The sequence below is a fragment of the Botrytis sinoallii genome (assembly GCF_014898435.1).
Source record: "Botrytis sinoallii strain Bc 23 chromosome Unknown BSIN_025, whole genome shotgun sequence".
Classification (NCBI taxonomy): domain Eukaryota; kingdom Fungi; phylum Ascomycota; class Leotiomycetes; order Helotiales; family Sclerotiniaceae; genus Botrytis; species Botrytis sinoallii.
The window spans coordinates 31,706-53,502 of NW_024066052.1; the positions used below are offsets into that span (position 1 = coordinate 31,706).

Genomic DNA, 21,797 nt, shown 5'->3' on the forward strand with positions numbered 1-21,797 from the left:
CCAAAAGCATATAGAGTGATTGTACTCTTAAACTATCTTGGAAAAATTAATAAAAGGATTCTAGCTTAACAATTAGGTTTTTTAGCGGAAACTATTCACCTCCTATATAAAAGCCAAATAGAAGATTGACAAAAGAAATCAGTAATTGATGTTGTATTATTATTAATTATAGAAATCGAAAGAAACAAATAAGCTAATAAGAAGACCTTAATACTATTTATAAATATAAAGGGAGCTTTTGATTACATCTCAAAAAACCGATTATTAAATATCTACAAGAAACTAAGACTACTAACAAATCTTATCTTCTGGATAGTTTCATTCCTATAGTAGAGATAGCTGAAGTTATTCTTTAATAGTCAAACCGAATTCTTCAAACCAATTTCAACCAGAATACCACAAGACAACCCAATCTCCCCAATCCTCTTCCTTATATATATCAGGAACCTCTTTCTATCCAATTCAGTGAAGTTTCTTTTTTATATAAATAATATTATTCTAATCACCAATTCATTTATTTAGAAAAAGAATATTAAATCTTTAGAAAGAGCTATGAAACAAATCTACAAACTCAGTTCGAAAAATTCTATTCAATTTGATCTGGCGAAAACTGAGCTAATGCACTTTTTGTCATTAAAACTAACGAAAAACTATCCAATCACGTTATTCAATTCCAAAACAATTATATCTCAATCTCTAATTAGATGGCTAGGAATATGGTTTGATTCAAATCTCAAATTCAATTAATATATTAATATTCGAATCATATAAGTTAAAGGAGCCTTCTATCGAATAGCCCGATTAGCTAATATCTGTCACGGATCGCACCCAATCGCAGCTGCGATCGCTCACGTGCGCGCTTGTGCACGTGTACAATCACGTGTACATAGCTAGTATATAAGAACGCTCTACAAGCGCTTTGCTCCCGATTCTGTAGTTGTAGATTCTAAGGATAAATTGTACTCTGTTCTTGCAGTTCTTCTAAGGCAAAGTGTCACATTATCTATAACTCACTATACGATTGCACGGCCATCTGGTGACCGATTAAATAATACCTTATAACTATAATACCTTTTTGGGTATATCGAGGACGTTTGATATTACTTATAGGAAAAGGGCTGATTCTGAGTAAATCTATTTGATGGAAGATAATAAACCCTCAATATATAAAGTTATAAGTACTGCTATTATGTTCGATCCATTTATCTCAAAGGGATTTTATTGCTTTTCCCCTCTCGCTGGCCGAGCGCCTTCAGCTGATGACAGTCAATCTCAACGGAGTGATGGTTATAGTCCTTATGGTTCTAATGTAAATATTGATAGATGTGGAAAGGGTAAACAGTCTGGAAACGATTTCTTGATCGAGGTATTAACTTTTGAGGGTAGCATGCTGATGCACATTCTTCTGTTACAGGAAGAACAAGTGCTGACCTTTAAAGACTTTGAGGACTTGTAGAACGAAATTGTAAGATTTAAAAACGAATTGTTATAGTGTAGTCTTAGTATTGCTCACTCATTTCAATCTTTAAGATACCGACAGCAATATTATGCAGATTCCTTTGTGAATCGCGGAGTCCGGATTCCTGATGTTTTAGTCGATTCTATTGAGAGGGTATCTCCTATTACCGGGAAAAGGAAGAACAAGAAAAACCCTTGCTTGTGAAGTTAGTCTTCGCGATGATCTCTTTTGAGTATTGATAGCAGACTTCTTTCAAATCTGGTTGCCTTGCTGAGCGATCTACAAATTCATCGAACATTTTATTCTCGTTCACTTATCATTGCAGTAGAGTGTTTGTATATTTCGAAGCCCATCAATCTTTTATTCAAATTCAAAGATGGTGTGGAGCTGAAAGTAAGTTTCTGATAGTTATTGGTTATCGAGTGACTCGAACTTTACAAAAATTCGTTTATCTCGGAAGCACAATAGCGATTTTATGTAATAGATTAGATGGAAGGAGAGGTATAAGAATATATATTCTCGCTGTATATTCAAGTTCCCTGTTTGATAGGATAGCAATTGATCGATCAGCTTGTAGTTATTTATAAGAACCTAGTCAAAGCTAATTATATATGAATTGAGTACAAATACTGAGTTATACCTAATAATATTTAACGAGAAAACTTTTTAATATAGTATTGCAGGTTTAGATTATTAGTTATATAAACAGAAATCATCAATCCGATAATTCTTCTTCGCAATTTGAAAAGAAAAATATCCGATTTCTTCTGATAAGTTATTGGCCTCTACATTAACAAATACTATATTGTTAAGGATTTAACTATTAAGCTTATTGAGATTAACAAATTCGAAGTTACGCTTTGAGAATGTAATCGTTACAGAACGATTAAAGAGATACCTTTTAGAAAGCTATCTAGTAATATCGATTTGTCGATTATCCCTAGAAGCATTTTTTGCTTATTGAGTAATTCGAATCTATTTATTCAGTTTCATATCCAATATCCTTTTTGCATTTCTACTGGCTATACAGGAATCTTCAAGCCAAATAATATTCTATTTTCAGAAAACAATTTCAATTGTAGTACTATTGCCCCCACATTGGGAATGAATCCCAGTTTCATACTATGTATAGGTAATATAAGTGTTATAGCCAAAATCTAAAAGATTGGAGAAAACGAAGAGTTTTACAATGTAGAAAAGAATATCGAGGAGGATATAAACCAAAAAATGCAAGCGAAAACTGTCGAATCTGCTTGTATTACCGAAGACCAATATTTAAATCAATATATTTAGGTAGAAGTTCCCTTTTAAACGCAATCCGGGATATGAGATTCTTCGATTTAATAAAACTAATGGGAGGTGATTCCATAAATCTATTATGTATACTTTCGAAGAACGGATATTTATACAATACTCAATCTCTTATAGATTTCGGAGCAAATAACTTCGCTTTTATCGATAAGATACTCCTTTATTATTATTTCCTATATTCAAACCCCGCTTTATATTATTTGAACTACCAATTGAAGTCAAAAGCTATAATGGTGTACGAGGTGAAGCTATTATTCATTTCACATTTCTTAATTTTACGATTGATGTTTGATAATAATCTTATTTGCTATTTCTTATTACTAATTTGGGTTTATATAGTATAATTCTAGGTTGTAAATGATTAACAAAAACCTGAGTTAAAGTCGATTGTTTTAATTAACACCTCGAATAACCTCCCAAGCATCCTCCTACTGTTTCCTTATCAAAAAATATACTTTTAATCAGAAACAATCTTCAACAACCCAGAATCAATTACTTGAGATAAAAAGATATTAACAATCGGAATATCTAATTGGAAAAGATATACCACCGACTTGACAATAAACAACCGATCATAGTATCAATTGTATCTGAAATACTTATTACCCCTCCCCAAGAGACTAATACAGTAATCTCAAATACAATCAAAGCTCAGGTTTCAATCAATCTAAAGAAGAAATCTATTCTCGGTTAAATCTTTATTCAATCTATTTACAAATCCCTTTCACTTCATATCTCCAATATATTCAATATCTATACACTTAAGCCAACTCAATTTCAACTCATCTGTAAGAGAAGCAAGGATTATGAGATCTTTATAGTTACATGTACAGAGATTGACAATATTATCTCAATTCATAAATCTAGTTAAGACAATAATTATCGAATTTCAATTACAATTACTACCTTAAACAATTCTAAATCAAAAACTATCGCTATTCTCAATCGCATTATTGCAGATGTCGAGACAAAGCCTCCGATCCCTGAAGCTTACCAACAATATCACCAAGCATTCTCCAAGTGCGAGTCCGATATTCTATCTCTCTCTTAGTTATATAATTACAAGATTATACTTGAAGGAGAAGATGAAAAAGCTTTCAAATATAGTCCCCTATATAAAATATCGCTTAAATAACTTGAGATTATTAAAGAATACATTACAGAAAACCTTGCCAAAAGATTTATAAAACCCAGCCAAGTACTGTTCGCAATGCCGATTTTCTTCGTAAGAAAGCCGAATAGAAGCTTAAGGTTCTATATAGACTTTCAACTATTTAATTCTTTAACATGTAAAGACAGGTATCCTCTACCTTTTATTAACAAAACACTTACATAACTTGCTGATACAAAGATGTATACCAAATTAGATATTCGATAAGCATTCCATTACATTCGTATAGATCCAGCTTCCGAAGAATATACTACCTTCCGCATTTGATATGGTTTCTACAAATACAAAGTTTTACCTTTTGGACTGATAAACGGCCCTGCGACTTATCAATGATATATGAACGATATCCTATTTGACTATTTAGATAACTTCTGTACTGCTTACCTCGATGATATTCTTATATATTCTGAAAACGAAAATGAATACAAGGAACATATTAAATACATCCTCAAACGACTTGAGTTCGCTAACCTCCAGATAGACTTCAAGAAGTATGAATTCAATATCAAATATACAAAGTATTTAGATTTTATTATTTCTATAGATAGTGTACAATCGATTCAGAAAAGATTAAAGTGATTACTACTTGGACTTATTCTATTACTGTAAAAGGTATCCAATCGTTCTTAGGTTTTTATAACTTTTACCACCGATTCATCAAGGATTACAGTATAATAGCAAAACCTCTTCATAAACTTACAAAAGCGAACATCAAATTCCACTTCGATAAAATCTATCAAATTGTATTTGATATACTCAAAGATAAACTCATCTCCACTCCTTTTCTGCAGCATTATAACTATACACTACCCTGTATACTGGAAACCGATGTATTCGATAGTATAATCACTAGTGTGCTATTTCAGAAGTACAGTGACGAATAATTACTAGTTGCCTACTTTTCGAAAACAATAGTTGCCGCCAAGCTGAACTATAAAGTTCATAATAAAGAAATACTTGTGATCATTAAATCCCTAGGTTACTGGAAAGCCGAACTTGCCGGATCCCTGCATCAAATCAAAGTATACACCGATTATAAAGCACTCGAGTACTTTATATCTACCAAACAGCTAAACACTCGACAAACACGCTAGGCAAAACTACTCGCCAATTATAACTTCATTATCATATACTGTACTGAAAAGAACAATCTACTCACAGATGCACTTACACATTATACTGACGAGTTGAATCAATAAAACAATACTAAGAAGAAAAATTGTCTTCAATAGCTTATAAAAGATAATCAAATGGATATAAAGATTATACACGAATCTCTGCGGCAAAACCCGGATGTAATCGCAAATATCGATATATACATAATCACATTGCTTTTCGATATTATAAATCGCATCATTAAAGCAAATAAATCCTATTCAAATTTAGAAGCTTTGCGCGTTCAGACTATCAAATCGCATAAGTATTTCACACTCGAGAAAGGACTCTTGCTTTACAACAATCGACTTTACATATTGGATATCGAAAATCTACAAATCTATTTGATTCACGAAGTTCACAATTCAGTCTTTACTGTATACCCTAATATCAAAAAGATCTACACTCTCTTAGCCAATCAATACTATTAAAAGAATATAAATGATACAATCGACCAATATATACGGAATTGCCACAAATGCAAGTACAGCTCTGTACCAAAAGATCGCATTCCCAGTCTCCTCTATCCGCTCCCGATCCCTACACAAGTATAGCAATATATCACTATAAACTACTACAGTTTCAACAAGGATAAATACAATTACAACAACGTATTCATCATTATCGACCAATTAACCAAACAAGCTATTTCGATACCCTATCATAAATCAATCGATTCGAGAGATCAGGCCCACTTATACCTATATCATATATACAGATATTACAATACCCCAAAGACTATAATCTCTAATTATAGTCCTCAATTTATATTCAAATTCTGATAAGAATTCAATAATATCTTAGGAATGCAAGTCAAGTTATCTATCATTTACTATCTGCAAACTGACGGTCAAACTGAGATTTATAATCAATATCTCTAACAACACTTGCAACCCTTTATAAGCTATTATCAAGATAATTGATCTGAATTCCTATCAATAATGAACTACACTCAATTTACGCTTCCCTATAAATCACTAGATGATCAAATCCTGTACAAGACCTTGTATAACTACTTACCCCACAATCCCTGGGATTGAAAACTCGACTCCATTACATCTGTCAACAATTTGAATATAATTGATGCTAGAGAGTATACCAAATATAATAAACTAATATTCAATCGAGCAAAAGAAAATATCTTGTATGTATAAGAAAAGATATCTCAATCAATCAACTCGTATTACTGCTTAATCGACTTCGATGTGGAAGATTACATATAGTTTAATATAAGGGACTTTTCAATACAACGACTGTTCAAGAAACTGGATTACCCTATTTAAGGGAGATTCAAGATTATTGGTCGGGCTGGAGATTCCTTCTGATTGGACTTATTGCTTATTATAAAAGTCCACCCCGTATTTCCATCTAGCAAGCTCTGCAAAGCGGTAGACGACCCACTTTCCAGACAAATTCTTGAATCACCGCTCCCAATAAATATTACTGATAATATCGAATAGGAAATGGAGCATATTCTAATTGTAAAAAAAGTATACCGATAGCTTAAGTACAGAGTATTGTAACTGAACGCTAATGACAATCTTATCTGGTACCCTGTTTTTAACTTAAAAACTGCTTTGTACCATTTTTTATAACTTTTATCTACGAAATCCCACTTTGCTAGGACTTCCTATACATTTATCAAAGTGGATTCGTCTCTACAAAAGTGAAAAGGATAATTACGATTTTACAGATAACAATTAATATATAAATGAAAAGATAGAAAGAACTTCTTTAATTTATTATTGTGATAAAGAAAATCCTAATTGTATAAGAGGCTGAAAGTGATTGGATAAAAATGAAATGTCAATAAAGAAAGTCTTTTCCCCTACTTGGTAGACTTAAACCAAGCTAGAAAGAAAATCTCTACAGGTATTAATGGTTACGGTCGGGCGAGGTATAACAGCAAAGACTGGATAGTTTAAACCGAAATACCAACCGAGTCCCCAGCTAACAACAATAACAAGCACATATAGAACAACTACAAACCAAAAGACAAAACGATCCTTAATCGCAGTACACACAACAACAAGACCGAGCTAGCGCTCAATCGCACCCAACTGCTCGCGAGCTGCCGAAAGCTCTATTTCTATCTGAATTACAATGAGCTAATGCTACTACTTCAATTCGTCTCCCCATATTGCAACTTCCGCTATGCAATACTCTATAGTTTCTCGAGTAAAAATAAAAGGAAGCATTTCTTTCAAAACACAACTCTTTAGCTTCTTCCATATATCAAGCTATCTTAAGAGTTAATTTTGCTAAAAGCTGGTAAAGTTGTAACTTACCTCTATCATATTGCCATACTCAGCAACAGCCAATTAGTATTAAAGAAATATCTTGCGTGTATCCCTATCAGATAAGTACTCATATTTATGCTTGCCAGCCAGATAAAGTAGATAACAAGATTGACCAGACGATTATCCAGGAAGTCGATAGTAGATATCATTTCCCTTGCTGGAAATACAATTGTATACACAGCTAGCACAAACCCAGCTATCTTTCTAAATATATTGTTCCTATTATAGTATTATCTTTTTTGATAACCTCTTATTTGAAGATCCCTATTCATCGATGTCAATAAAGCTAACGCTTCTACAACAAAATGTATCGAATTTGCGATTAGGTTGATTTTGACATAAGGTCTTTAGAATGTTTTCCTTAACTATCTCACTATCATTTTCGAGATTACAAAAATAATATATTATTATAATCAACTTATTAGCGAACTTCTTTTCGTAATTATTAATACAATCAATCAAGAGATTATATTCTTTCTTCGAATTCTGTTTTGAAAAACAATGGAATAGATACATTCAATAAGCATATCAAAGATCGACCCCACCCTCAGGCATATTGCCTTTGATATCTGTAATCGCATTTATTAGACAAGCCGACCACAAACTGGAGATACCAAAAGAAAGTCTCATTTATATATATCTTCATTATTCAATCCATCTTTCTCATCATTCTTCTTCTTGTTGATAGAATTACTATTACTCTTACTACAGCTCGACTCCTTCTTTTCCTTAACAGGACGCTTGCCTTATACAACAAAAAAGGCAGATGCTTTTTTCATTGCAAACTGTAAAAAAGTATATCAGCAAAGCAAATGCAAAAGAAAAATAAACAATTCACTGCTATATATGTATCCTTTCGTTGCTTCAGCTGTACTAGCAACAACTTGCTTTTACTACTGCATTTTCTTGATAATATAAAAGGCATATTGATTATTGATCAAGGAATACAAAGAAAATGAATGATCGGAAAAGATTTGGAAGAGAAAGGGAAATTCGGGCGATCTATATACTTCGAAGGTTTCGCGCTGTTGCTAGGCTACAGGACAGTTTCCTCCATTTCCCATACGCCTTCCCATTACGAAAAAAGCAAAATTTGCGCACACGCCCGTTTACCACACCATACTACAACATAAATAATGACACCTCATTGGGATCGCCAATACATCTACAGATTAAATAATTATAAAGCTTAAGGGCAAGCTTTTTCGAAAAGGAGAATAGTATCACGGATCGCACCCAATCGCAGCTGCAATCGCTCACATGCACGCTTGCACACATACACAATCACGTGTACATAGCTAGTATATAGGAACACTCTACAAGCGCTTTGCTCCCGATTCTGTAGTTGTAGATTCTAAGGATAAATTGTACCCTGCTCTCGCAGTTCTTCTAAGGCAAAGTGTCACAATATCGAAAGGGCCTTAGTCCTAAAGCCCTCAGATAGCTATATATAGTATATGTGATTAGCATAGCTGATTATAATTCAATAATTTGGTGAAAAAATCAAACTTATTTCAAGAATATAATATAATTACTTCAAAACCTAGTTCTTCATAAGATATTAGGAGTATTCAAAACAGTTTCAATCATTCTAATGGAAGTAGAAACCGATCTAAAACCTTTCAAAATCCGATTAGATTCAAATATCAAATAATACGCTTTTCAATTAGCTAAATTATCATCAAAGCATTCAATCAATATTGAAAAAGAAACTTCAGCTTAATATCAAGCTGATTTAGGAGTAATCCCTACACCTCGAAGAAAACGATATAAATCTATTCAACTGGATAGAATCAGAGAATCAATAAACCAGAATTTCAATTCTTTTTTACTCGAAAAGATTATTCACTTTAACTTTCTTTTATAGAAAAGAGATATCCCTTTCAAAGTCAATATTAGTAATTCGTTAAAAGAAGATACTGCTATTCTTTATAATATTATCTTCAAATACAGGGATAAGGATACCATCTATATTTACATTGATGCCTCCTCCACTGAAAAGGGAATTGGCATCGGGATAGGCATAGTAGCTATACAATCAAATAATCGAATTCTATATCAAGAGCAAAGCAATATTGGTACTAATCAATTGATATATAATAGAAAGCTCTTTGGAGTTACAAAAGCTATCGAATATACTAATTCTATTGCTTATAATAATCAAAAGTTCAAGATCTATTTAAACAATCAAGTTGGTTTATATTACCTAAAAACTCCTTCAGATCATTTAGGATAAGCCTACTAAATAAGAGCAATCAATGTAGCAAAGGTTATTAAAGCAAAAGGAGCCGAAATCTTACTAAATTGGATTCCTGGTCATATCTCAATTGAAGGAAATAAGCTAGCAAATAAACTAGTCAAGGAAGCAATCATAATACAATCTATTTTAAATGAAATAAGCTTTGGATTATTAGGTATGATTGTTAAGGAATATACTTTAGATTAATGGTTTGATATTTTCAATCAATATGAACTCAGATCAAACCAATCCCCATCAATTTACTCGAAACTATTTCCTTGGAAAATAGGCTCGAAAATCAAGCTATTAAGCGGAATCAATCGAAATACTGTTAATATATTCTTTTAATTTAAATTAGGTTATAGATATATCAAATTCTATTTATATTACTTCAAACTTTCTAATAATAAATATATATATAATAATATTGTGATATCATAATACCTCCTTATTAGCTGTTCTATATATAAAGCTAAAAGAAAAGAAATCTTTAAGGAGATATCTTTATCCAAAATCACTATACAATTCCTATTTCATATCAAAATTGATATTGAGTTAGCCATCAAATTCATTAATATCATTAAAATAGCTATAAGGGCATGGTATCTGGCTAAAGTTTTAATATAAAACGAAATAGGAGAAAGAAAAGTAATAAAAGAAAAAGAAGATATAATAATAGAAGAAGAAAGAGTTATTATAAAAATAAAAGGAATAGTAATTAAAGAAGAAAAAGAAGAAGAAAGGAGTTTCTTTTTAATTTCTTAAGTATTATATTTTTCTTTTCTTATTATATACAATACATATAATAAGTAAACACTGGTTCCCAATATTTGTTTTTATTTCCCTAAATCGAATATATTCATCTTTGTAGAATAAAAAGTTATCTGCTAGAGCCTCTAGAGGCCTAGCTGTCCTATATAGTCTTAGACTGAACGTGGACGTAAATGAAATCAATCAATCAATCAATCAATCAGCTACCCTCTGCCACGGCTCAACCAATTTCTCCACGCTATTCCAGTGTATCGTCTTATGTATGCCTGGCCACACACCGAAGGCTCAAGTACGAGTTTCCCTGACCGCATGATTCCAGTTTGAGCACCGGTAAGAAGAGATTCTGCCTCAGGGTAACGTGATTCCAAGGCATTGGTGCAGACCTGCTCCGAATCTACAAGATTGAAGAGATACAGAAGCATGTTCATGTTTGCAGCTGATCAAGCACCAGCAGTCTTGGGTAGAGATGGTATAAGATCCAATATATTCCCAACGACTTGATGTTCAGGCAGAACTCGGTCTTGATCTCCAAATAATACGTGGCCGATAGCTTCAGATTCTGGAATGGCATCTGCTCCGTAAGAGGCAGCTAGATGCACACCATCTCGATATAAAGCTTATAAATCTTGGTCAATACCGGGACTAATTCCGATAACGTTTCGAAGATCGTTAGAAGGTCCACTGAATGGTGTCGATTTAAACAGTCGAATCAATTGCTGGTATTGTGAATGATGTGAAAGGCCAAAATGCATGAACCAGAAGTTACCGATGGAAGCCCCAAGGGAAAACATCTCACGCCGTGTAGCCATGTTAATGAACGCAAATCTCAGAGTTTTATTCACGGACAGGAGATACAAGCTTACGATGACAAAGATGTGTGAATCAGCTTCGGTTAGTGCTGCGATCCTCAGAGAGTTTTGTGGCAGCAGCGGGGGTAAGCCTATCGCCAAATGTTGGCTAGTATCGGGGAAGTGCTTTCACTCGAGACGGATGATTTGTGCATCTAGCAACTCTGAAAGTTCTTCGGCAGGCCCAAGATCGATCGTAATGTATTAAACTGCACTTTAGAATGTCGTACGGACGTTGTTTGAACAAGCAGGAACCTCTATATAAATGATTCTATACAAATGATAGAAAATTTTGAAAAACCTATGCATCTGCGGTGTCGTAGATTCGGCATCTAAATGACAGTGAAAAGCTCGCCGTCACCCTTTACGGTAGCTTGTACATCATGTTTCGCGCCGCAGGAATGCATGAGAAGACCTCGTTGGCTTTCTTGGCTTCTAAAGCTGTCAGTCAATCGTCAACGGACGGCAAGCCATCATTTCCCAACAGCGGATCACCACTCGCATGCTGTGATTGTGGTAATTGAACAGACACTCACCATTTGCTTCATAGTTCCATTCACTCTCAATAGCTCATCATGGAGCTCATGAGTAGTCCTTTCACCAATGATTACTTGTTCAGGGTGAATTTTACACATCGGGTTTGGCCATTCAAGTCCTTGAGCACCCTACTTTCCTGCCTCATTCTGGCACAGAAAAGGTGTTCTAATTGATTTGAGCTGCAAAGTATACTTGATTCAATGTATTGAAGATTTCGAGTCCGGATGACTCATTCTCCGGGTTCCGTCTCAACGAGCCGCAGCATGTGAATATCAGCTTTGTGAATAATATAAATCTATTTAATTTGCTAGAAGAATTAGAGTTTTGCTAATACATTGAATTGACACATCAAATCTAAATACCAACAAAATTAGTTGTTGCATTGGGAAACAACCTTTCGCCCTTGAAGTTTTAAACCATGTCATCATCAATAGCATCGTCCCTTGCGGCCACAACGAAGTCCCCCAAGACCAATTCTCTGTTATTGCTCTTGCAGATGTCTGATATAGAGTTGGACAATCAAATAAAGGACAATAGTAAATGGAAGAAGCGGTCAGAAGAGACCACTCTCGATGTCCATTTCCCGGAGCTAGACAATGCGTCCTTGGAAGCCACCAATCTCGTACTTATTGGATCCAGCATGCTCGAGCGGTTCAAAACAACTGGCCACGACCTCAATCTAGGTTCAAAGCCAGGAACTTTCAACGCCGGGGTAGGAGGCGATACAATCCCCAACGTACTTTACCGCATAAATCTAGGCCTCCTCCGGAAAGCCAAGACCTAAGAGAAAGTGGGAATGGTTATTGTCAATATCGGTTCTAATGATTTGAAAAAACCCGGTCGAAGCTTGACCGAAGCTCAACTTTACCAATTCGCTCTTCACTTGGAGGCGTTGAGAAGAACATTCCCCCGAGCACGAATCGTGGTTACGGCATTATTTTACAAGAAAGATGTCCACCTATCAGATGTTGATAGAAGTAACGAGGATCTGCAAAGCATAGTCTCTGGATTGCCTAGTGTAGAGTGGCTAGCGGCACCGGAAATCGATCTTGACGACCATTATGAGGATCACGTTCACTTGAACAGAGCCGGTTATGAAGTATGGAATAAATGGCTGGTGGAAAAACTTGAGATTTAGCAACGGCGATGGATAGATAGTATTCGAGGAGAAGCTTTTCAACACGAGGTCTTGGGCAAATGACCACTATACGACTTCTACCGCTGATATATCGGTGATCACTGTAACTTGCAGTAGACCGCCAACCTTGTCGGGTCGGTACCTTGAACGGGAGCTCAATAGAGACTTCCGAACAATGCCAAGAGGAATTGTTCTCGAATATCCAGTCTGAGGAAGTACTGCTCCGTTGTCCGTATATGTGTAGTAAAAACCACATGACATGATCCACCTTCCACCTTCCACTTTCCACCTTCCACCTTCCACCTTCCACTTTCCACCTTCCACTTTCCCTCTTCCATCTTCTATCTTCCATCTCCATCTACAGACGACTGCGCTCCTAGAATAGGTTTAGACTTGAGGTACAGCTTTGAAATCTTGACGTTTGCGGTTGATGGAAAGGAGATTGTGGGGGTTTCAATCCATATTGGGTTATTTCCAAAGCGGTTGTGGCCAAGGCGGCGCTTGAAGTGATCATACTCCGTTATAATTTCCGATTCTTGTTAAGCATGTTTCAATTTTCAGAAACCCCTGAATTAACGATTCGCGATTGGCTATCAACGTGCACAAAGGGGCAATGGAAACAACAAAACCCTAAAAAATTCAATCTATCTGAGAATATGAGATGAAATTACAACGCTTGGCTTTCTTGGTACTTGAAAGCGTCATTTCTCCATCTTTTCTTTTGGGTCTCAGATGAAGTCACTAGATTTCGGAAATACAGAAAGTATATCGTCCAAAAGTATATCGTTCGAACGTTAAGCAATTGGGGATATAAACTTCTTGAAAGAGTGCTTAGTGTCGCTTGCCCCGCAAAGTATGCGCGTATCCGTCTTTAGGTTACAATCTAGTCGTTGAACTCTGCGAGTGCCAATTCAATCACTCATCTCGTTCGTCCGTTTGCTCGCCAAGAATTTGCATACACCGAAGTTACGGGTGCTAGTATAGGCGTCTTGGCTCTCGTGCGAGTGTCCACGATACCCAGAAATATCCCCAAAAATTCGAGAGTGAGATGCAGGGACTATGCTCTTGGCCCTTTGCAATTGCAGTGAACAATCTCAGAATTCGCCATTTGCATTGGTCTTCCCGTCTTCATCTACTCCATTTTCAAGCATTTATTCTGCATAGCCACCTTGTTTGTCGTCTTGGCTATCATTCTACTCTTCTATGCAACGAATTCTTCGTTTACCCGTGGGTCTTCCATCATCAAAATGCTTGGATTGTTTATCGAAAACTGTTGGGTGAGAATTAAGGAGAACTTCTAGATCCTCCTTTGCGTTGGGTTGATTCCATGGGACCGTTGATCAGATGAACTTGGCAATATAAACAAATAACCTCAGCAGCAACCATTCTACTATAAAGATGAAGATGAATCCCACGATCTAACATCATCACTTCCATCATTCACTTCCACATTCATTACATTCACTAAACACATTACATTCTTTTAACGGGCAAGTTCCAATTTTCACTCTTTCAATATGAAGTTCTCAATTGTTTCTGCTGGTCTTTTGGCCGCATTCGCCACTGCTGCTCCAACCCCAACCTCCGACGAGATTGTCAACCGCGCTGCCATCGCTAAGCGCGCCACTGTTACCGACGCCTGCAACATTGGTTACGCCAGTACCAACGGTGGTACTAAGGGAGGAGCTGGAGGAGCCACCACCACTGTTTCCACCTATGCTCAATTCACCAAGGCTGCCACTGCCGGTAACACCGTCGTTGTCGTTTCCGCTCCTATCACCCAAGCTGCCAAACAAGTCAAGGTTGCCAGTGACACCACCATCATCGGTAAAGACTCCAAGGTCGTTTTCACTGGTTTCGGATTGTATGAGCTTCCCTCCCTCTATTCTCACTTGCAATTATCTAATCTTATCTCATCAGACTCGTCAAGGAACAATCCAACGTTATCATCCGTAACATCGCCATCAAGGAGGTTCTTGCCGCCAACGGTGATGCTCTCGGAATTCGTAAGTTCTCCAATTTTGCTTATATAACCACTTCAACACAGCAGACTGACCACTCTAGAAAAATCTACCAACGTCTGGGTTGACCACGTTGATCTCTCCTCCAACAGAGACCACGACAAAGACTACTATGATGGTCTCTTCGACGTAACCCACGCTTCTGACTACGTCACTCTCTCCAACTCCTTCATCCACGACCACTGGAAGGCATCCCTCGTCGGTCACTCCGATTCCAACTCCGCTGAAGACAAGGGACATCTCCGCATCACCTATGCCAACAACTACTGGAAGAACGTCAACTCCCGTGGTCCATCTATTCGTTTCGGTACTGCTCACATCTACAACTCTTACCATGACACTGTTGCCGACGGAATCAACACCCGTCTTGGTGCTCAAGTTCTTGTCGAATCTAACGCCTGGACTGGATCCAAGAAGCCTTTGTACTCTACCGATGCTGGTTACGCTGTTGCCAACGACAACGACTTTGGCTCTGGATCCAACGAAGCTGAGAAGGGTACCTTGTCTGCCAGCAAGTTGGGATACAAGTACACTCTTTTGGGCAGCAGCAAGGTTAAGGCCGCTGTTGTTGGAACTGCAGGTGTTACTTTGTCTTTCTAGATCGAGAGTCGGCAGTACTCTTGATTCTTCTTGGGTGATATGAGCACTTGTGAGGAACGGGGCAGAGATAGTACAGGGTACTTTTAGATTCTTGGTGTGTATAAATTTTTTGGTCAGAGACCGTATATATAGATGTGAATAGACGGCTCGAGTAGCTAGTCAATGGAAGATTTTTACTCATCTACTTTCCCGTTGCAATTTTCGTGATTCTCTTTTAATCTTCAATGTTATAATGCTCTATCATGTATTCGGGTTTGAATTAAACACAGCAAACATACTTTCTGCCTCTATTTAAAAGAAAAAAGAGGCTAAAGTTGATCACTTTAATAAATCCTATAATTAATCAACTAATAATAAATTATAGAAATTAGAAACATTGATTAAATTCTTGAATACTCTTTGTTTCATTAAATCATTTAAATATTTAATTTTCTAAATCAAAATGAAATAATTGGATTGTTAAAGGGCTTTGCTAATAGTCAATTGCGGCCTGTTTTTTCTCCTACGAAGAGCCTGCTCAACTAGAAAGAGAAGCGAATTTTAGACGAATGAGGATTGGGATTTTCTCGGGCGTTTTATCATCTGGTTCTTTCGGATGGAAATGTCGTGAGAGAGTGTCAGAATCGAGGACGAATAGAGCGAGAACACTATGAGTGCATGGCATTCAATCGCATAGGGGACGGTAAGATTCGTGAGTTGTATGTGATTGAATCACCAGTGGGTGCATGAATTGACGGGACACTTCCCAACTTTCGAAATTTCTAATAAATTCATTCTTTATTAATTGTTTGATATTAACACTCGTGATTTGATTGCTTCAAATCTAATAAATGACTGCAACAATTTCCAAGACATCTAATTCGATATATCAAGAGATATTCACAAGTCCATTTTTATAGTGTCCCGTCCACACCCACTAGTGGATGGCCAGAATATATATACGATTCGCGATAGAAGCGGCAAACGACCCATTAATAAAGCAGTCTGAAATAAAAGAGAATACAGTCATCCAGCCAACAAAACCGAAGAAAAAAATCCCATCATGTTTTCCATAAGTAGCGCTCTCAGTAAAATTGGTATCTATCGCACAAAAATAATGTTAATAGTTACTTGTGAGTCCACTCGGCCTTCTTTTTCTCCGCAAAAGCCTTCATTCCGATCTTTTGATCTTCACTTCCAAATAAGCTGTGGAAAACTCTTCTCTCATACTCTACACCGTCTCTGAGTGGTAAGTCTTGACTCTTGTTGACAACTTCCTTCGCAGCCTGCACTGCTACCTTACTGTACCCTGCAATTGTCTCGGCAGTACCTAGCGCAGCTTCAATGAGCTCCTCCCAGCTTCCATATGTCCTTGCCGCAACTCCCCATTCTCCGGCTTCTTTGCCACTGAAGTTCTTGCCGGTCAATATAAGCTCCATAGCTCTAGATTTTCCAATCGCCCTTGTAAGTCTTTGACTTCCACCAGCTCCAGGAATCGTCCCAAGTTTAATTTCTGGTTGCCCAAAGTTTGCCTTCTCTGTGCAGTACAATACATCGCACATTAGAGCCAGTTCACAGCCTCCTCCTAGCGCATGCCCTGATACGGCTGCAATAATAGGCTTCTTGATGGCGGTTGTGAGATCTGACCAAGATTCTATGAAAGAGTTTGTATAGGCTTCAGAGAAGGTAAGCGGTGCCATTTCTTTGATATCCGCACCAGCTGCAAAGGCTCTTTCAGATCCGGTAAGAACAATCGCAGATATGGACGGAGATTTATCGAATGCTTTAAGTGCATCGTTGAGTTCGTTTATGAGTGGTGTGGATAATGCATTAAGTGCTTTGGGTCGATTTAATGTTACTTTGACCAATGTTAGTAAAGACTTTTTTAGAGAAGGCAGGGTAGAACAAAGTACTTTGTCCAACGCCAGGTCTTGGTTCTGAAGTTTGTATGAACTCGTAGGATTTGGCTGAGTAGGCTCGTGAAAGTGCGGGGAGAGTTGAAGCTGTGAATCGCGAGGCAAGGGGCCTCAATGCTCTAATTGAATACATGACTTATTGAGATGTAAAATATCGTAAAGGTAGGCTTTGACCCCGATCGTATGAAGCTGTTACTTTAGATCATTAAATAGAGATCCACGAATTCCAATGTTTTGAATATCAAAAAGCAGCTTGTGTAGATTTCTACTGAACTCATTTCTGGCAATTCGGGTACAACCGATTATCCTCGGGAACTCAGAGCTTAGGTAACCCCCGAGTCCCTCAAAAGAAGACCCATCGTCCCGCATGATTAAGTATCACGTGAAAATAGCTACATGCGCGCCACAATCTAAGCCACGACGCTTTCCACGGGGCGATGGATGCTATTAAAACAGGTGGTCTCGAATTTCAAAAGTTCAAACTCCAACTACCTTCCGCGCCTACCACCAAACGTCGCTCCTTTCAACTATAACTTCTTCGACAAGAGTTATTACACCTGCACAAACTCTATACGCTTTCGACACAAGGACACGCAATTCAATATGGATTCGATAGAACCAGAACAAACCCCTTTCGCGGCTGTGAGCGCGCAGACTTCAAAGATAGGACGTGTAAGTTTGTTCATAGATGCGATTTGTTGAATCGCATCATTTGGAGAGGACATATAGACTAATTCGAAGTAAATAGCAATACCAAGCTTGGTTAGATAAATCAACACCATATGTTCCTTATAGATGGTTGGCTACATTCGGGCTTCTTATGATATTCTTCATTCGCATATTCGTCGCACAAGGGTGGTATATTGGTATGTTGACTCTTGGTCGCTTTGCGCGTTCTCAACTTATACATTTCAATAGTGGCATACTCTCTTGGAATCTACCTTCTTAACCTCTTTCTCGCATTCCTTCAACCTAAGTTCGACCCCTCCAATGAAGCTATCGATAATGATATGGAAGATGGAGCTGCTGGTGGATTACCAACTAAACAAGATGAAGAGTTCCGCCCATTTATCAGAAGACTTCCTGAGTTTAAGTTCTGGCATTCAGCGACAAGAGCAATCGGAATTGGTTTCGCTTGTACTTGGTTCGAGATTTTCGATGTACCGGTGTTCTGGCCAGTGTTGGTTGTTTATTGGTTGATTCTGTTCACATTGACCAGTAAGTGATTCCTTGACAGAAGAATAACTTGAGAGAGACAGATTTGTGTTTCAACACACTGACCTTTTCCGCAGTGCGCAGACAAATTCAACATATGATTAAATACCGATATGTGCCATTCTCGTTCGGCAAGACTAAGTATACCAAGAACAGCTCGTAAACTCAATTGGTTTCAGGAAGCAACGAATAAATGACCTGCTTGGGCGACGACAGAATTTGAGAAATGATAGCAATGCTATCTTGTGTACAAACAGCTGTACTTCATATGTGTTCATGAGAGGATTTGGGGAGCAGGAGGCGAAACCCTTACTGATTTTAATCGCAATTTTCTCTGTTCCAGTATACTTAGGGGTTTTCTAGGACATTCAAGGGTCGGTATAGCTGAAAAGCTATCGGGAAATAGATGATACGAGCTAGTCGAAGTCAAGAGAAGAGCAGCATCATCACAACATCGCATCTCTCAAGCTCTTCGAAACATTAGCAAAGCTTCAAAAAGATCCTTCTGAAGACCCCAAATTCCTTTTGGACATTATTCCAGAATTTCAAGGTCGCGCAACCAAATGATATCTAGCATACTCAACTTGTCTCCTTTGATATCTATTTCTGGGTGTGTGGTTCGTATATCGTGAACATATCTTTCCAAACACTCTTCGCCTAGACTGCATCTTTCTATGTAAATCCTTTCTCAAAACATCTTAGCTAGGCTCTAATGTGCATGTATGTGATACAATCAGCTTCCTTTTCTATTATAAGTACGGGCCAATGATCTGAGATAACAAGACTAGACATGACCATAGTGAGAAAGTGAAATTTAATTGGACAAAACTTCAGCCACAGCTTCGTACCACCTGGGCATAGGTACCTCCAGGGCTAGGTACAATCCAGCCTTGTCACTAGCGCTATTTTCCCAGTGTCTGTCCATCCATTCAGACGCGACATTCCCAAATTTATTAATCTACAACAATAAATTCAAGCATATCCACAAAACAATCATCGAGCAACAAGATGGCGTCCTCAGCATCTCGAATTGTTCATCAAGAATATATTGCTCGCATACGATATTCCAATGCCTTACCACCACCTCCAAATCCTCCCAAGCTCCTCGACATCCCAAATACTGGCCTTGCCAGTGGTCAATATACTACACCTGGATTTGCTACAAGATTAGCGCGAGATCAACCATTGAATATCGAAGCCGATGCGGAACTTGGTATGCCATTAGACTTGGTGGGAATGCCAGGCATATTTGACGGAGACGAGAGCTGTAAGTTCGCATATTTCTTTGCAACTTGCGCAATCGCTCACTTTTAATTTCAACAGCTATACAAGCACCATTGCATCCTCCACAACTTCATCCTCATGATCGTGCTCTCCTCAGACCACTGGCGACATTGGGCAAGCCCAAATTCTCCGACACAGGAGTCTCATTTTTGCGACGCACTGAATATATCTCTTCTGGCTTCACCTCAAAAGCGCGGATGGAAGGCACCACCTCAGCGAAAGGACTTGTTGACACACGAAAACCAAAACCTGTTCAAAACTTACCAGCTGATCGTGAATCTCCTGCATACATCAAGGCACAGGTTGAGAAGGGCTTCGAAACCGCCGCTACCAATCTCAAGGATCGCACCCGAGTCCGCCATCCTACCAAGCGGAATGTCCAATTAGTGGATGCAGTTCCTCTTATACCAGATCTCGATGCTTTCCCAGATGCGGGTGGATATGTCCTTTTGAAGTTCCTCACCAACCCCGTTCCTCCAAGCTCTACTTACGACGCTCGGGTTGAGAGCAGTGTTTTAAGACCCGCTGATCCCACCGATGCAGAAATCGAAATGAAAGAAGCTGCTAGACAAGCTTATGAATTAGATCCCCATAATAACCCAGCTCCGGACGAAAAGATACAATACGAAATGTTCATGCCGGATACGGTTACTGATGCCAAGAATATCAAACGGAAATTCGACGTTCTGGATCCTGAACACGACGATAGGGACCTGTATTCACAATTTGATGAGGAAACAGGCAAAGGAGCGTTCAGACTGAAGAGACTCCGTGGCTATGAAACAGTTCAAACAAGCGGTGGGACAGATGACAAATATGATGAATATGTGGTGATAGCTATGCACGATGGGACCGATGGTTTACACCAAAAAGCCGCACATTACTATCCTGTCGTTCAACGAAGTTCCATCAGACCACAGAGAACCAAGAATATTCAAAAGATGAGGCACAATATTAGCGGCGAAGAAGAGGAAGTTTTGGATATGGTGGATCTGAGTATTGTTGACCCGAGCGCGGAGACGAAGCAAGTGATGGAAGGATTCAAGACTTGGCCGTATGGAGAGAACCATGAGGATGACGCAGAAAGAGAGGCAGCTGAAGTCGAGGAGGCGCTCTCCGAAGCAGATGCTGAAGGCGAGGACGACGATCTGAATTCGCCTGTAAGACCTAGTTTGGGTGGAAAGACAATTGCGTCTAGGGTGCAGAGTGATGAGGACGATGACGATGAAAATGAGAGTTTACATTCTGAGGATTAAGGAATGTTGATCTGGACGAGGACCGGAATGGGGACAAGACTGTTGGAAGGAAAATATAGAGATGAAGCAAAGAAAGGAACGAGAGATAATGGAAAATGCGCATATGTGCATATTAAACGAATATCTATCGAGCAATAGGTTACTAATCATACAGGTCTACTTTGATTTCGCATAGCAAGGGGCGGCGTTCTTTAAGGATGGTTGCAGTTATACAGCAGAAGAGAAAGATATGAATAAAATGATACCTACACATGGATATCTTAAGTCAAAATATCGTGGACAATCTGATAAGAACGTGAAAATGAGCATCAAAATGAGAGTCAAAGTAACCACTCTACAACGATGTATGTTTGCGAGTATGATATTCATGATATGTAATTAACTAACTATATGCACCTATCCTACCCCATTCTAACCTATCCTATTCCATAAAAACCAGCCTATCCCCAACTAAACCCCAATGAACCAAAAGAAAGAAACGCCTGTGCTAATATGGTGCTATGCTTGCGTATCTGTATGTTTGCGTGTGTGTATATCATGCTTCTAAATCCAAAATGACTGCAACGAGAATCTCGTCGCTAAATTACATTCTTGTCT

At 37.9% G+C, this 21,797-nt stretch overlaps 5 protein-coding genes across 5 annotated transcripts; 4 read left to right on the top strand and 1 right to left on the bottom strand.

Annotated features, from left to right (window-relative positions):
* Nucleotides 1–12,209: 12,209 nt before the first annotated feature.
* Nucleotides 12,210–12,929, top strand: EAF02_010339 (uncharacterized protein; the record flags this gene model as incomplete). The annotated part of the gene is made up of 2 exons (XM_038906387.1): nt 12,210–12,527; nt 12,579–12,929. 2 exons carry the CDS (start codon nt 12,210–12,212, stop codon nt 12,927–12,929), a joined length of 669 nt encoding a protein of 222 aa, XP_038753651.1.
* Nucleotides 12,930–14,446: 1,517 nt separating this feature from the next.
* EAF02_010340 (uncharacterized protein) lies at nt 14,447–15,550 on the top strand (the record flags this gene model as incomplete). Its single annotated transcript, XM_038906388.1, has 3 exons — nt 14,447–14,793; nt 14,850–14,935; nt 14,994–15,550. The coding sequence occupies 3 exons, from the start codon at nt 14,447–14,449 to the stop codon at nt 15,548–15,550; spliced, it is 990 nt and encodes a 329-aa protein (XP_038753652.1).
* A 1,106-nt stretch (nt 15,551–16,656) lies between these two features.
* EAF02_010341 (uncharacterized protein) lies at nt 16,657–17,578 on the bottom strand (the record flags this gene model as incomplete). The annotated part of the gene is made up of 2 exons (XM_038906389.1): nt 16,657–17,387; nt 17,443–17,578. 2 exons carry the CDS (start codon nt 17,576–17,578, stop codon nt 16,657–16,659), a joined length of 867 nt encoding a protein of 288 aa, XP_038753653.1.
* A 470-nt stretch (nt 17,579–18,048) lies between these two features.
* On the top strand, nt 18,049–19,388 carry EAF02_010342 (uncharacterized protein; the record flags this gene model as incomplete). Its single annotated transcript, XM_038906390.1, has 4 exons — nt 18,049–18,117; nt 18,194–18,311; nt 18,364–18,663; nt 18,738–19,388. 4 exons carry the CDS (start codon nt 18,049–18,051, stop codon nt 18,821–18,823), a joined length of 573 nt encoding a protein of 190 aa, XP_038753654.1. The 3' UTR covers nt 18,824–19,388.
* A 280-nt stretch (nt 19,389–19,668) lies between these two features.
* Nucleotides 19,669–21,200, top strand: EAF02_010343 (uncharacterized protein; the record flags this gene model as incomplete). Its single annotated transcript, XM_038906391.1, has 2 exons — nt 19,669–19,927; nt 19,984–21,200. 2 exons carry the CDS (start codon nt 19,669–19,671, stop codon nt 21,198–21,200), a joined length of 1,476 nt encoding a protein of 491 aa, XP_038753655.1.
* Nucleotides 21,201–21,797: the final 597 nt, after the last annotated feature.